Source organism: Penicillium rubens (genome assembly GCF_028828025.1).
Source record: "Penicillium rubens strain IBT 27055 chromosome Unknown utg000001l_segment0_segment0, whole genome shotgun sequence".
Taxonomy (NCBI): domain Eukaryota; kingdom Fungi; phylum Ascomycota; class Eurotiomycetes; order Eurotiales; family Aspergillaceae; genus Penicillium; species Penicillium rubens.
In genome coordinates this window covers 4,660,073-4,673,662 of record NW_026890599.1, presented here as the reverse complement: position 1 = coordinate 4,673,662, position 13,590 = coordinate 4,660,073, and the positions used below count along the sequence as shown (strand labels likewise).

Below are 13,590 nucleotides of genomic sequence, written 5' to 3'. Positions count from 1 at the left end.
GCAAAGCCTTGAGCAATAGAGCTCAGCTTGAACATCCATGAGTCGGAGCTCTATCCGTTGCATGCCTATGTCGCAGATGGTCCATTGGGCAATATTTGCGAGTCATGAGTCAATTGAACGCCTGTTCATATGCGACCAAGCCCACACAATGACTCAACTTTGCAAGTGAAAGCAATGTGGTACGTAATAGCCTTGGAGAAGCCAGAAGAACGTCCGGCCCAGCGTTTTTCCTTGCCAAGGCGGTCAGGTGATTCCCGATTAAATTTGTCCGAAATGATTCCGCCTCCAGTTCACAGAGTCCCCATTCTCAATTCCACATCACACTATTCATAATGTTCCAACGGACCATCTTCAGACAGGCTCAGGCCGCCCGCTCCATCCTCTCCACCTCCTCCCCCTCCACAGCATCGCTGGCGCTGCGACGGACCACACAACAACCACGTCTCCCGGCTTTCCGGCCATTCGCTCCCCGGTCTACCCGTCTCTACTCAACGGACACCAAGGAAGCCGCCGAAGCTGAGAAAACCGAGAACGGAGAGAACGCAGAGGCCGAGGATCCCGTCAAGAAGGAGCTCGAACAGAAGACCAAGGAAGCCATTGAATTCAAGGTAAGCTAGTTCCCCATACTGGTAGCTCCGCAGGTCTTTCGCAGGCGAATATTAACCCAAACTTCTTATTAGGACAAATGGCTCCGCTCCGTCGCCGAATCCCGCAACCTTGTTGAACGCAACAAGCGCGACATGGACGCCGCCCGCAAGTTCGCCATCCAAGGTTTCGCCAAGGACCTCCTCGACAGCATCGACAACTTCGACCGCGCATTGCTGGCCGTGCCCGCGGAAAAGCTCGCCGCTGCTAAGACCGAAGAGAACAAGGACCTCCAGGATCTCGTCGACGGTCTCCACATGACCCAGAAAATCCTCCTAAACACTCTCCAGAAGCATGGTCTCGAGCGCTTCGACCCCTCCGAGAAGGTCGACGGCAAGGCCCAGAAGTTCGACGCAAACTTGCACGAGGCTACCTTCATGGCCCCGGCTGCTGGCCTCGAGGATGGCGATGTTATGCACGTCCAGAGCAAGGGCTTCCGTCTTAACGGCCGCGTTCTGCGGGTGAGTACCACTTAAGATTCAAGTTTCTAGCCAAGTATTATGACTAACTGCCTTCTTCGTTTGTAGGCTGCCAAGGTCGGTGTCGTCAAGAACGCTTAAATCGTCGACGACAACTTCGATTCTTAATCCTTCGACCTTCTGATCCAGCATTTTCAAGTTTCTTTCATTTCTCTCTGTACCATATGTCATACATCATGATCACGATAGGGTTCTATACTCGGATACGGCTGGCTTTTGGACCCGGGAAAATTACTCTTCCTTGCTACCTTTCTGCTTGTCTCTTGGATTCGGCTGTATGATACACCCTTGTTGCATGTGTCTGGAGGCGTACGGATTGTCTCATGTTGGGGGTATCTTTCACTTGTTTTGTGACGTCTGTACCTCTATGTCCCCCGGTAACTCTCTCCTCCTCACTGTATAATACACACTTCTTCGGGGCACTGTTATAGCCTCTGGTGTTCTTCATTCTCCTTCCGCCTTCGGTAACTAAATTAGACTTTAATCAAAGACAAAGCTGGCTATGGTCTATATCTATTGGAATCCTAGCTTAGTGATATCCATGTGTATATCGATATTCCCTGATGAGACCTCGGGAGGAATGCTATATCTTACATATTCTCCATAATGATGACGGTATAGTACAAAAGTATAACCCAACAATCGCCCGACTCACCTGAGCTCAACTCCAAGCTCTCCAACTAGCTTTTCCCGGACCTTCTGATGCATCTCATTACTCTCCTCATTCGTCAGAGTCCGCTCCAAGCTCCGGTAGTTAATGCGGTAGCACATGCTCTTGCGGGAAGTCTTCGGATGCGTAAACTCATCAATGAGAGTAACATCCTCGACAAGGTCCCCACCAATCCCACGAACAATCTCCATAACATCATTCTCATGGAAAGGCACAGCCCCACCAGCAGCACTGTTGCCACCCGTCACAGCCGCAGGAGGCAACCAGAAAGCAACATCCTTATAGCAAGCCGGGTGCTTCGAGAAAGGCTCAAAACGGGCAATATGACCAGCCCGGAACTGCGACAAGAACCGCTCATCACGCGACCAGAACAGCCGAATATCAGGGATATTGAAAAGAAGCATAGCAATGCGCTCAATGCCCAGACCAAACGCCCATCCAATCCGATCCGGCACATCCGAGTTGATCAACAGATCCTGCTTGATAACGCCGCACCCCAGAATCTCCAGCCAGTCACCTTGCCAGAACACCTCTAGCTCCCAAGACGGGCTGGTGAACGGGAAGTAAGCCTCGACCCAGCGCACCTTGAGCGGCTCCTGCTCCGCACCACCGCTACTCGCCGCAGCGGCCTTGCTCGCTTCCGTGAAGATCTTAATCACCATCCGCTCGAGGGAACGCTTCAGATGCGCAGCCACAGCCTCGACCTCCTCGGCGCTGTGGTGCTCGTCCTGCAGCGGGTTCCGCTGCGCGTGGATGGTCGGGTTCGGATCCTCGACTACGACGTCGTGTCGCGGGATCTTCTCCACATCAGCCATGATCCGCGCCGCTGTTTCGGCTGAGGCGGAGAGTGGAGCCGTCGCCGGCCGCTTCCATAGCATTGCGCCCTCCATCTGGTGGAAGACGGGGTAGTGGCTGCGGTCGATCGCGTCGCGACGGTACACGTCTGCAATCACGGTGTATCCGACCTCCTCTGGACGGGTGTGTTCGTTGCGGGCAATTTGCTGGAAATATGCCTGTTGGTGCGCGCTTGTGTGTGTGCGCAGCACGGTCTTGTCGTTCACGTAGTAGGTATCTGTGCGGCTGCGGCCTGGGTGGTCCGCGGGGAAGCCGAGGACATCGAAGTTCTGTCTTGTTGAGACGACAGGGTTCTTCTCTGAGTAGTTTCCATAGCTCGGGGCTGGGAATTGGCTTTCAATGAGTTTGCGTGTAATGGCGAGAGGGTGGTTGTCGTCGAGGTAGAGTCGTCGTCCGATATGGGATAGGATTGTATCAGGGGTGTTGGTCCACTGGTCGGTTGGGTAAGTCTCCCCCTCAAGCTTGAGGTTGGATTGTTGCTGTGTCTTGGAGGTAGTGGTTGCTTTCTGTCCACTCCGGCGAGCTGTAGTTGAGCTCCATTCGCGGTTGAGGGAGAGAATGGGAGTCCGTGGGATGGAGCGCGGAATCGCAATCTGGGGCCGGATTGAGGCAATTGACCAACGGCCACTGCTTGCACGCAGGGCTCGGCCTGTAGCGAATAGCCTCATGGTTGAGTTGGGCGTTGTGAGAATTGTCCGTCAATGCTATCAACCTATCAACATATGTTCGGGTCGGCGAAATTAGTCCCCGAAGTACATTGTCGAGTCTGCTCAACCAAGAATATAGATCGCTCAGCATTTACCTCTTTTTAGAAGAGAGAGACGTATGATTTAAAGATGTCTGAAGCTCTTTCTAATTGCTGCAGCTCTTATCCCGAATCATTTCAATCTTATATCTAAATTGAGGCTTCCCTGTCTACTACGCAGTTTCATCACTTTATAAAATATACATTTCTTTTAAAGCACACTTCAACCAGAACAAAAGTAGGCTATTGGTTGATATTGCGTCCTATTTCAGCTCTTTGCTTTTCCTTTTATACATGCGACATTGTTGGAGTGCAAATACTATGTATTCCATCTGCGCCGAGAGAAACCCGCGAAACAATATATCGATAGGGTAGCCCTAACTCTAGTCTTTAGAATATTTATACCTTTTATACTCCGATTACATCACAACTATATAGCTCTAGAGTTCTTGGTAGCCTTCATGCATATAGTATCTTGCCCCTCCCGTAGAACCCCTCGGTTGTCCGACTCCAACCGGCCAATATCCGTAAAAACTCCGAAGATCCGCATAATAGCCGATTCCCGTCATATCAGCCGTTCTATAGAAGCTTATTATAATGGCTGTATGCGCAAAGATACCTCGGCGTCCAATTCAACGACCGAAGCAGGATGATATAGTGCCTGGGCCAGGGCTGTATGTCCCATACCAGATGTTATCCGGGGCAAAGGAAAAGACCGCAAACCCGAGAATATGATTGGTGCAAGGGATAGCCCCCATCAAGATACTCGATCTGATTGGCTGTTTCTTTACATTCGGCGGCTGGCCGAGTGGTTTCGGAGTCTGATTTGTCTCCGTTGGTATTTAAAAGGGCCAAACTTGGAAAAATTACGTCAAGTCACGTTCAAAAAGCCGAGAAAAGGCCAGAAAAAATTTACATATCTTTCTGACTCTCCCCGCCTTTTTTTTTACTGTGTATACTTAGGGGTCTTGTTTCCCAGCAAGATGGCAGACAGTGGCAAGATGTTGGAGGCTGCTCCTCATTCCCGGGTCGTGCCCGTTCAGACGCCCGCGCAGTCAAAGCCGAAGCAGCTGCATTACCCGTTTTGGTTTGGGGGTTCGGCCTCGTGCTTCGCAGCGTCCGTGACGCACCCGTTAGATTTAGGTACGTTCTCAGTTATCCACTCAATTATGTACTATATGCTGACTCGCCCACAGTTAAGGTAATTGGACGCTCCAAGCCGTTCGAGACAATGGCCCATGCCCGCGATTCCGAGCCCCGGCGCTGATATCTGTTTGTCGCATAATAGGTCCGGTTACAGACTCGTGCGCCCGATGCGCCGAAGACTATGGTCGGGACGTTTGTACACATCTTGAAGAACAATGGCTTCACGGGGTTATACAGTGGTGTATGTGCGATCCCAACATATGGTTTATAGCAAATACCAATGGCTATCAGTACGCGGGTACAGTTGGCTAACGATGGGATGGATTGGATATGGTATAGTTGTCAGCTGCGATGTTACGTCAAATTACATATTCCACAACGCGCTTCGGTATCTATGAAGAATTGAAATCGCGCGTTGCTCCCACCTCAGACCGCGCACCAAGCCTGGTCACCCTCATTGGCATGGCCTCCGCCTCCGGATTCATCGGCGGCATTGCAGGAAACCCAGCCGATGTTATGAACGTCCGCATGCAACACGATGCATCCCTCCCTCCCGCCCAGCGCCGCAACTACCGAAACGCAATCCAGGGAATCATTCAAATGACCCGAACAGAGGGATTCAGTTCTCTCTTCCGCGGAGTGTGGCCTAACTCCACCCGCGCAATCCTCATGACTGCCTCGCAGCTCGCTTCTTACGATACCTTCAAGCGCTTGTGTATTGAGAAGGCTGGCATGGCTGATAATCTGAGCACACACTTCACAGCCTCGTTCATGGCGGGCTTCGTTGCTACCACTGTCTGCAGTCCTGTGGACGTGATCAAGACTCGCATTATGACGGCTTCTCATGCGGAGGGCGGTGGTCAGAGCATCATTGGTCTTCTGCGTGATATCTGCCGCAAGGAAGGCCTGGCATGGACTTTCCGTGGTTGGGTGCCTAGCTTCATCCGTCTTGGCCCTCATACCATTGCCACTTTCCTCTTCCTCGAGGAGCACAAGAAGCTTTACCGCAAGCTGAAGGGCATTTGAAGATGCAAAGAGTGATTTATTCCTTTTTGTGAATCTCCTTTCCCCCGCCGATTCTTCCCTATCTTAAAACAACATTTACGCCTTCTGTCCGATATATCCTCGGTATATACGATTTCTTGTCATTTCCTCTGGTTTTCTACTTGGGTGGTGCACCCTGAGACTCATGCACACCATTTTCATTTTGGCTTGTATATAGCTTGCATTCTTTCGGATGTTTCTTTCATCGGAGGTTCGAAAAAAGGCCGTCCCGGGCCTCGAAGCATATCTAGATCATGGCCCTGTGGCCTTGTACAGTATGCTGGATGATATAATTTTTTTCTTGTCGGAGGTGGGATTACATAGAATTAGATTTATACACACTGAATCGCATACAGAGCATTTCCGCAAGGACATCATGGTTCCTGCTCTATATTCTAGGTTGTCTTTCTGCAATACAGATGAATGTACAACAAAGGAACTGCCCATACATCAAAAGAGTCAGAGCAAGCACCAGATAAAAAACATTTCCCTTTACAATACGAGTTTATCAACACCCTTTCTTGCCTTACACGGACGGAACGACCTAGAAAAATGTAGGGGTTGTGTCCCCGCGTGACCCAGTAGAGTACATTGGAACTTGTCGATACATAAAAAATTTGACACGGCTCACTTGACCAACCAAAAACAGCTGTTGATTATCTACTTGTCAAGGTGGACAGGGAAGTTGCCAGCCTCTGTTAATACAAGTTAGTATAAATGAACACATATCCAGAGGAGACTGCTAGGTGCGTACCGCGCTGACCGTCCCAACGATCGGTCCAGGCCTTGGGGCAAAGAGAGCGGAAGGCGTGGTAGAACTGTGAGACGCTGTTAGAAGCTGCTGGGATTTGAGGGTATTGACGGTGTTGATATTACCTGCTTGCAGGGGCGGAAGTCCTCGCCCTTGGCAGTGGTGCACTTGTAGTAGTCGACATAGTTTTGCCAGCAGTGCTTGGTCCTGCCGAGCGAATCAACGTTAGAAAAATATAAAAGGCACCCGAATAATAGCTTATCACGTACTGGTTCTGCTGGGGGAAACGGGCATCGTAGCCTGCGATTCAATCGAAAATTGTCAATTACACCATACATCAGCCGATCGGGGGAACATCGGTCCACGCGCATGCGACGAGCGAAAGAAGCGGAAAGATATCAAGGTTTACGCACCAGCTGCAATTATATTAGCCATTGACTCTCTATAGGACTCATGGCCCCGGTTTTCTCGGGAGGGGGTAGTGGACTTACCAGTCACGAACTTGAAGGGCTTGGTCTCGAGGACCTCATCGGGGTCGGCTTCCGGAATAGCACCCATATTTGCGATGTGCAGCTTCTAGAGAAACAACACAGAGGAAGAATTGGAGTGGAGTGGAAACAGAGGAGGGGAGAAAGTGAGCCGGGAAGAGCGACGTTGGGTGATTGAAGCTGTGAAGTGCCGGATACGACCGCGGGCGGTCAAGCGAGAGCCACTGAGCGTCTCGCTTTTACACCCGAGCCAGTCACGTTCTCGGAAAGCTGGTGTTCCAACCTCGTCCTCTATCCCACTCTTCTTCTGCTACTCCAGGGTTGAACCACTGATCTCGCCATGTATCCCACTCGCATGCTGCGGATGCAGCCCACTCGGGCCTTCTACTTCCCTACTCCTGTATGTTCTTCCCTTCGGCAATGATCTTGTGATCATACGATCCCTCGGTTACTAACTCATGTCTGTAGAAGGAGCAACAAAGTGGTACGCATCTCTGAGGTCACTAAGTCTAGTGATAGCCAGAGCCATTTAGCATGGTTTTACTTTTATGGGGACAGCCATTGAACTAACCATGCACCTACAGCCCACACTATCTCCCAGCGTCTGCGCCAGCTCAAGCGTGTGCCCCCCGAGCTGCTCCCTATCGGTATGTGCTATAGTCATGACTTTGCGATCGGAAATCGAGCTAACGGTTTATTTGATATTTAGGCTTCGTCCTTGCGTACGTTTCTCCCTGTTTGATACTATCTACCGCTTGATGCCAGGAACCTATTGTCCGACACATGCCGGAATTTTATCCCCCATGACCCATCACTGGCAATCGACCTCATGTCATTCCCTGATGCTAACTCATAATTTAGTGTTGCCATTGGTGCTGCTGTCTACTCTTGCAGCAAGAAGCTGATGACCGACAAGACCCTGCGTCTCTACCGCAACAGCCCCGAGAGCCGTGAGCACTAAATGTACCACTATGTTTCTTTGAGCTCTCAGAATGCGATCCTCAGTTTTTGGATTCTTGCCACTTGTATTGTTGATTAGGAGAATTTGAAGCCGATGGGCATGTTTTGAGAAAAGCCAGTGGAGAAGAAAAGGGACGGGCTCGAGCTTCGAGCCGTGTATATATTCTGGCTTCCCGGGCCTGAATCCTGGTGGTGTAATTGGCAAATTGTACTGTCGTGTGAAACTTGCTTTTTTGGTTTGTCATCTTCGTCGTAGCTATCGTAAAGTGTAGCGTGCTTCACTCGGGCTTCGGCCCAGCAACATCTAATTGTTCCAATCCCTGCATGGGATCCTGGGGACGACTGCTTGCAGACAGAGCCTCCTCTGCCGCTATCCTATCCTCCTCACTGACAGCATGTTTGGCCAAATACCCCTCCTGTATGGCATACCGGTTAGTATAGACCGCAAGTAGGTATAAAATCGAGTCCAACGCACCTGTTCCCAGATCGCAGTCTTGCTGCCTAGGCCCTCGTTGGCATCCTTTTGAGGCTTCGCAGCGGCGACTTTGATGGTGCGCCCGTAGATCTCGCTGCCATCCATATTATCGATTGCCTCTTTGGCGTCTTGCGGCAGATCAAATTCCACATATCCAAATCCACGGTGAACTTCGGTGGAGTTGGGTTGGTCTGGTTTGGGCAGCGAGATATCAACGACTTCGCCGAATGGAACGAAAGCTTCCGCAAGTGTGTGCGCGGTCACTCCCTGGTCAAGACCTCCCACGTAGACGGTGCTCTTAAGCCGCGTAGTTTCGCTCATGATGTGTACGTAGTTGCGCTTTGGGTGAAACTGGTAGGTGTTTAATACGGGTGGCAATATGAAAAGATTGCACGGAGTAGTAGAAGAGAAAAGTGCGTGCAACAACCAAGAAAGCTTTTCTGTTCGAGAATCTGAATGCAAGCTGTATCTTGCTATCAGCTCGAAACGGAAGACTGATATCACGTGCAGCTCACCTCGGAGAGTGTTTTGGCGAGTCTCAAAGCGGTCTAGCGTGTGTTCCCCGGTCCCTCCAAGTCCAGGAGGCCACTTGGTTACTGCTATACTTGGAACATCTAGAGTATCACCCCATTGTCAATTATTCATAGGGGGTGGTTCTTGATCCCTCTTCTTCCTCATTACTTGAGTTTCGTTGTTTCTTGGGTGATACATTTTACATCCTCTATTGGTCTCGATCCTCACCGAAACATATCTCCCCTGCCATCATCATGGTGCGTCTGAGGGAAATCCCAAGGACGGCCACCTTCGCCTGGTCACCTGGGGCTGCGTCGCCATTGATCGCAACTGGAACTCGCGCTGGCGCTGTTGACGTCGACTTCTCCAACAAGACATGCCTCGAGCTGTGGGATTTGGGCCTTGACCGCGAAGATGCGAGCGAGGAGCTGCAGCCGCTAGCTAAGTTTGATACAGACTCCGGGTAAGAGTGTCTTTTGGAAATTGAACGAGAATGAGCATGCTAACCGATTGATGTAACTAGCTTCAATGACTTGGCCTGGACAACGTCCGAAGACAACAAACGGGGTGTGATTGCGGGTGGCTTGGAGAACGGCTCGCTGGAGTTGTGGGATGCTGATAAGCTACTTGCTGGATCTAGGTTGGTTGAACTCTACACCTGAACCATACTCCTGGGATAGTTTGCTGATCATACAATTTCAGTGATGCGTTGATCTCAAGAACCACTAAGCACAGCGGCGCCATCAAGACCCTTCAGTTCAACCCGAAACACCCGAACCTTCTGGCAACCGGTGGCGCAAAGGGAGAGGTAGGCTGCGATTCGATGGTAATTGGATGGATATGTGGCTAATTACTGGGTAGCTCTTCATCTGGGATCTAAACAACATCGAGAACCCATTCCGGTTGGGCAACAACGCCGCCCGCACAGATGATATCGACTGCTTGGATTGGAACAGGAAGGTTCCTCACATTCTGGTCACTGGTAGCAGCTCCGGCTTTGTGACGGTCTGGGATGTCAAGACGAAAAAAGAGAGTCTGACACTGAACAACAAGGCCCGAAAGGCTGTCAGCGCAGTCGCATGGGACCCCGAAAGAGTACGTTGGCACGTCCTACGTGGTTATTTCAAAATTGCTGACCATTTTCACGTCTAGCCCACAAAGCTCATTACATCGTCACCGCTCGAGTCAGACCCGGTGCTTTATGTCTGGGACCTGCGCAACTCCCACGCCCCGGAGCGGGTAGGTTACTCATTCAGAGTCCAGGTGTGACCTAATACTGATATTATTTGTATAGACACTCACAGGCCACGAGTCCGGTGTGCTTTCACTTTCTTGGTGCGAGCATGATCCTGACCTCCTCCTTTCTTCCGGCAAAGATAACCGTAATATCTGTTGGAACCCCCAAATCGGCCAAGCATACGGAGAGTTCCCCGTGGTCACAAACTGGACCTTCCAGACCCGCTGGAACCCCCACAACCCCAACTTCTTCGCAACCGCGTCATTCGATGGAAAGATCTGTATCCAGACCCTCCAGAACACGAAGAGCGATAGCGCCCAGGCCATTGCCGATGACAACCAAGCCTTGGACGGCGAAGACTTCTTTAACAAGGCGCAAACCCAGCCCCAAGTCTCCAAGTTCTCTCTCCCGAAGGCTCCTCGCTGGCTTGAGCGGCCCTGTGGTGCTACATTTGGCTTCGGAGGTCGGGTCGTTTCGTTCGGTCTGACTGAGAAGGGCTCTCGTACATCCAATATCAAAATCACGTCATTCGAAGTTGATGAGACCGTTGGCAATGCCACCGAAAGCTTTGAAACTGCATTGAAAGAGGGCGATATTCGTACTCTCTGTGAGTCGCGCGCTTCGGGTGCTTCCAGTGAAGCAGAAAAGGCAGACTGGAAGGTGATGCAAGCTTTGATTTCCGAAAATCCACGCAAGGGTTTGGTGGAGTACCTTGGATTCCAGGATCAAGCTGACGAGGCCGCCGATAGTCTCGCGCAGCTTGGTTTGGACAAGAAGGAAGGCGAGGACACCAACGGCGCTCCCGCCAAACCCGCTGGAGTCAAGAAGCACAAGCGTTTGCAATCCATGTTCGATGCGAACCCCGAAGGTGACAACTTCCTCTCTGAACTGGCTGCTTCCAAGGGTGCTCAAACCAACAACCCATTCCAAATTTTCAATGGCTCAGAAAGCCAGGCAGAGAAACAAATTACTCGCGCTTTGCTCCTTGGGGAGTTCGAGAAAGCTCTGGATGTTGCCCTCCGGGAGGATAAGATGTCCGATGCTTTCATGATTGCTATTTGCGGCGGCCCCAAATGCATCGAAAAGGCACAGGAGTACTACTTCTCCAAGCAGGCCGCCGGTCCGAACTATATGCGCTTGCTCGCGTCTATTGTGGGTAAGAACCTGTGGGATGTGGTGCATAATGCCGACTTGTCAAACTGGAAGGAAGTTATGGCTGCCTTGTGTACCTTTGCCGACGAGAAGGAATTCCCTGATCTCTGCGATGCTCTCGGTGACCGCCTGGAGGAGCAGATTCAGAACAGCGACGATAAGAGCGCCCGCAAGGATGCTTCTTTCTGCTTTTTGGCAGGCTCGAAGCTTGAGAAGGTTGTTGCTATCTGGGTTGAGGAGCTCCGCGAGAATGAGCAGAAAGGAATTGAAAGCAACACTGACAACTCTTCCTTCTCCATCCATGTCCGTGCTCTGCAAGGTCTGATCGAGAAGGTTACCATCTTCCGCCAAGTCACCAAGTTCCAGGATACGGAGCGGAACAAGGACTCGGATTGGCGCTTGAGCGTCTTGTACGACAAGTACATTGAATATGCCGATGTTGTCGCTACCCATGGACGCCTGCAAATTGCTCAGAAGTACCTCGACCTTGTCCCCGAGAAGCACCCCGAAGCTGAAGTAGCCCGCAACCGCATCAAGCTTGCCACAAGACAGGCACCCCAGCCGGCTGCCGGAGTCAAATCTGGCTTCAAGCCCCTCCCGCAACAGCCCAATTTGTACCAGCCGGCGCAAACTTTCAACCCTGCTGCTACTCCAACACCAGTTGCTGCTCCTAACATTTATGCACCACCTGCGCCTGCTGTTACCCAGCAGGCTAATCCATATGCACCCCCAGCGACCTCCTCGCCAGCTCAGCCTGCCAACCCCTACGCTGCTATGTCGACAGGAGGCGCCTACGGATCGGCAGCTGGGTACCAGCCAACTCAGGGCATGAGGCCTACCAGTTATACTCCACCATCTGCATTCGGCGGACAACAGCCCGCAGGTGCTGGTGTCCCTCCCCCTCCTCGGGCGTCATCTAACCAGTCGCCGGCCAACACAGTCACAACATACACCACGGCCACTGGCCTTCCTGCATGGAACGATCTGCCAGAAGGCTTTGCGAAGGCTCCTACACCCCGCCGTGCAACTCCTGCCGCAACCTCTGCGCCAATCGCCTCTCCTTTCCCCAACCAGTTACCGAATATGCCCCAAGGACCTCCCCCGGTTGGTGCTCCACGCGCACCATCCGTGCCTCCCCCACCAAAGGTGGGCTCGGTGCCTCCGCCGCCCCGCATGATGTCGCCGTCATCTGGTGGGCAACCTGGATCTAACATCCCTGGGCCTTCCCCGCCGCCCCCTGCCAACCCATACGCTTCTCTCCCTCAGTCACCGCCGTTGGCTCAGGGGTCAACCATGTCCCCCCCGGCATCTATCCCCCGCGGAGCGTCGCCCTACAACGCTCCTCCTAGCGTGCCACCCCCAACCAACCGGTATGCACCAAGCCCGGCCGCCCAGGCAGCGAGCCCGCAACTGCAGACTCGTGGCCCAGTGGCTCCACCTCCCCAGGCCTCTGCCTCGCCATACGCCCCACAGGCAGTATCACAACCCCCTGCGGCAAACCCATATGGACCCACCACTCCCATTGCTACACAGCCTCCACCTATGGCCCAGGGAATCCCACCGCCGCCTCAAGGGTCTCGGCCTCCAACAGCCCAGTCGCAGAGGCCGGCTCCTCAGGCTCCCAAGTATCGTGAGTAACCTCAGTTACCAATAATTAGTTCCAGTCAACTGACCCTTATTACAGCCCCCGGTGACCGTTCACACATTCCTGCAAACGCACAGCCCGTCTTCGAGATTCTGTCGGCGGACATGCAGCGCGTCAAGACCCGGGCCCCTGCGGCATTCAAGGCACAGGTTGATGACGCCGAGCGCCGCTTGAACATCCTCTTTGATCACCTCAACAACGAGGACTTGCTCAAGCCGAACACCGTTGAGGACATGGCGAACTTGGCTCGCGCACTCCAGCAACGCGATTACAATGCCGCCCTCGCTATTCATGTTGATATCATGACCAACCGGACTGACGAATGTGGCAACTGGATGGTGAGTGAACCTTGCTTAGTCTTATAAGCTTTGAACAGTCACTAACAAATATAAATACAGGTCGGTGTGAAGCGTCTGATTAGCATGAGCCGTGCTACTCCGTAAATGACGCCCTTGTACCTTGTCGAGTAAAGGGAATGCTAAAGGCTTGGTATAACTTATGTATTCCTGGCCTTGTTTTTCTCTATACTTCAGCGTTGCTCTAAATTTTCTCATCTTCCTTGTCCATTCAATGTTTTATAATTAATGTCTTGCGTATTTTCTTCCGTTCCTCTTCTCTCCTGGGGGCATAGGTCCAATCATGAGCAAAGCATAAAATTTCCAACGTTTCCTAAGTGTGATTTGATTGATACTATTCATTACATGATGCTTTCTTATTTAGACTGCGAGATAGAGATGAATCGAATGAGGATGTGGCTTTCGTTTTACTGGTCAATGGATACATAT

General features: G+C 51.8%; 8 protein-coding genes across 8 annotated transcripts; 5 read left to right on the top strand and 3 right to left on the bottom strand.

Moving 5' to 3' along the window:
* Window positions 1–332: 332 nt before the first annotated feature.
* On the top strand, window positions 333–1,205 carry grpE (mitochondrial nucleotide exchange factor MGE1; the record flags this gene model as incomplete). Its single annotated transcript, XM_002557530.1, has 3 exons — window positions 333–608; window positions 681–1,106; window positions 1,173–1,205. 3 exons carry the CDS (start codon window positions 333–335, stop codon window positions 1,203–1,205), a joined length of 735 nt encoding a protein of 244 aa, XP_002557576.1.
* Window positions 1,206–1,775: 570 nt separating this feature from the next.
* Window positions 1,776–3,317, bottom strand: N7525_001821 (phenylalanine--tRNA ligase; the record flags this gene model as incomplete). The annotated part of the gene is made up of 1 exon (XM_002557531.1): window positions 1,776–3,317. The coding sequence occupies one exon, from the start codon at window positions 3,315–3,317 to the stop codon at window positions 1,776–1,778; it is 1,542 nt and encodes a 513-aa protein (XP_002557577.1).
* A 1,060-nt stretch (window positions 3,318–4,377) lies between these two features.
* On the top strand, window positions 4,378–4,661 carry N7525_001820 (uncharacterized protein; the record flags this gene model as incomplete). The annotated part of the gene is made up of 2 exons (XM_002557532.2): window positions 4,378–4,537; window positions 4,591–4,661. The coding sequence occupies 2 exons, from the start codon at window positions 4,378–4,380 to the stop codon at window positions 4,659–4,661; spliced, it is 231 nt and encodes a 76-aa protein (XP_002557578.2).
* Window positions 4,662–4,891: 230 nt separating this feature from the next.
* N7525_001819 (uncharacterized protein) lies at window positions 4,892–5,566 on the top strand (the record flags this gene model as incomplete). The annotated part of the gene is made up of 1 exon (XM_061212065.1): window positions 4,892–5,566. One exon carries the CDS (start codon window positions 4,892–4,894, stop codon window positions 5,564–5,566), a length of 675 nt encoding a protein of 224 aa, XP_061071291.1.
* Window positions 5,567–6,109: 543 nt separating this feature from the next.
* On the bottom strand, window positions 6,110–6,935 carry N7525_001818 (cytochrome c oxidase subunit VIb). Its single transcript, XM_061212064.1, has 6 exons — window positions 6,827–6,935; window positions 6,749–6,751; window positions 6,605–6,635; window positions 6,461–6,542; window positions 6,339–6,402; window positions 6,110–6,279 (listed from the first exon to the last, which is right to left on the bottom strand). The coding sequence occupies exons 1-6, from the start codon at window positions 6,891–6,893 to the stop codon at window positions 6,245–6,247; spliced, it is 282 nt and encodes a 93-aa protein (XP_061071290.1). The 5' UTR covers window positions 6,894–6,935; the 3' UTR covers window positions 6,110–6,244.
* Window positions 6,936–7,163: 228 nt separating this feature from the next.
* N7525_001817 (uncharacterized protein) lies at window positions 7,164–7,784 on the top strand (the record flags this gene model as incomplete). The annotated part of the gene is made up of 5 exons (XM_061212063.1): window positions 7,164–7,223; window positions 7,292–7,307; window positions 7,408–7,470; window positions 7,533–7,545; window positions 7,685–7,784. The coding sequence occupies 5 exons, from the start codon at window positions 7,164–7,166 to the stop codon at window positions 7,782–7,784; spliced, it is 252 nt and encodes an 83-aa protein (XP_061071289.1).
* Window positions 7,785–8,061: 277 nt separating this feature from the next.
* N7525_001816 (RNA-binding protein) lies at window positions 8,062–8,579 on the bottom strand (the record flags this gene model as incomplete). Its single annotated transcript, XM_002557534.1, has 2 exons — window positions 8,062–8,199; window positions 8,259–8,579. 2 exons carry the CDS (start codon window positions 8,577–8,579, stop codon window positions 8,062–8,064), a joined length of 459 nt encoding a protein of 152 aa, XP_002557580.1.
* Window positions 8,580–9,025: 446 nt separating this feature from the next.
* Window positions 9,026–13,248, top strand: sec31 (putative protein transport protein (SEC31); the record flags this gene model as incomplete). The annotated part of the gene is made up of 8 exons (XM_002557535.2): window positions 9,026–9,234; window positions 9,295–9,411; window positions 9,474–9,579; window positions 9,633–9,866; window positions 9,924–10,010; window positions 10,066–12,790; window positions 12,845–13,143; window positions 13,204–13,248. 8 exons carry the CDS (start codon window positions 9,026–9,028, stop codon window positions 13,246–13,248), a joined length of 3,822 nt encoding a protein of 1,273 aa, XP_002557581.2.
* Between the last annotated feature and the right edge of the window lie 342 nt (window positions 13,249–13,590).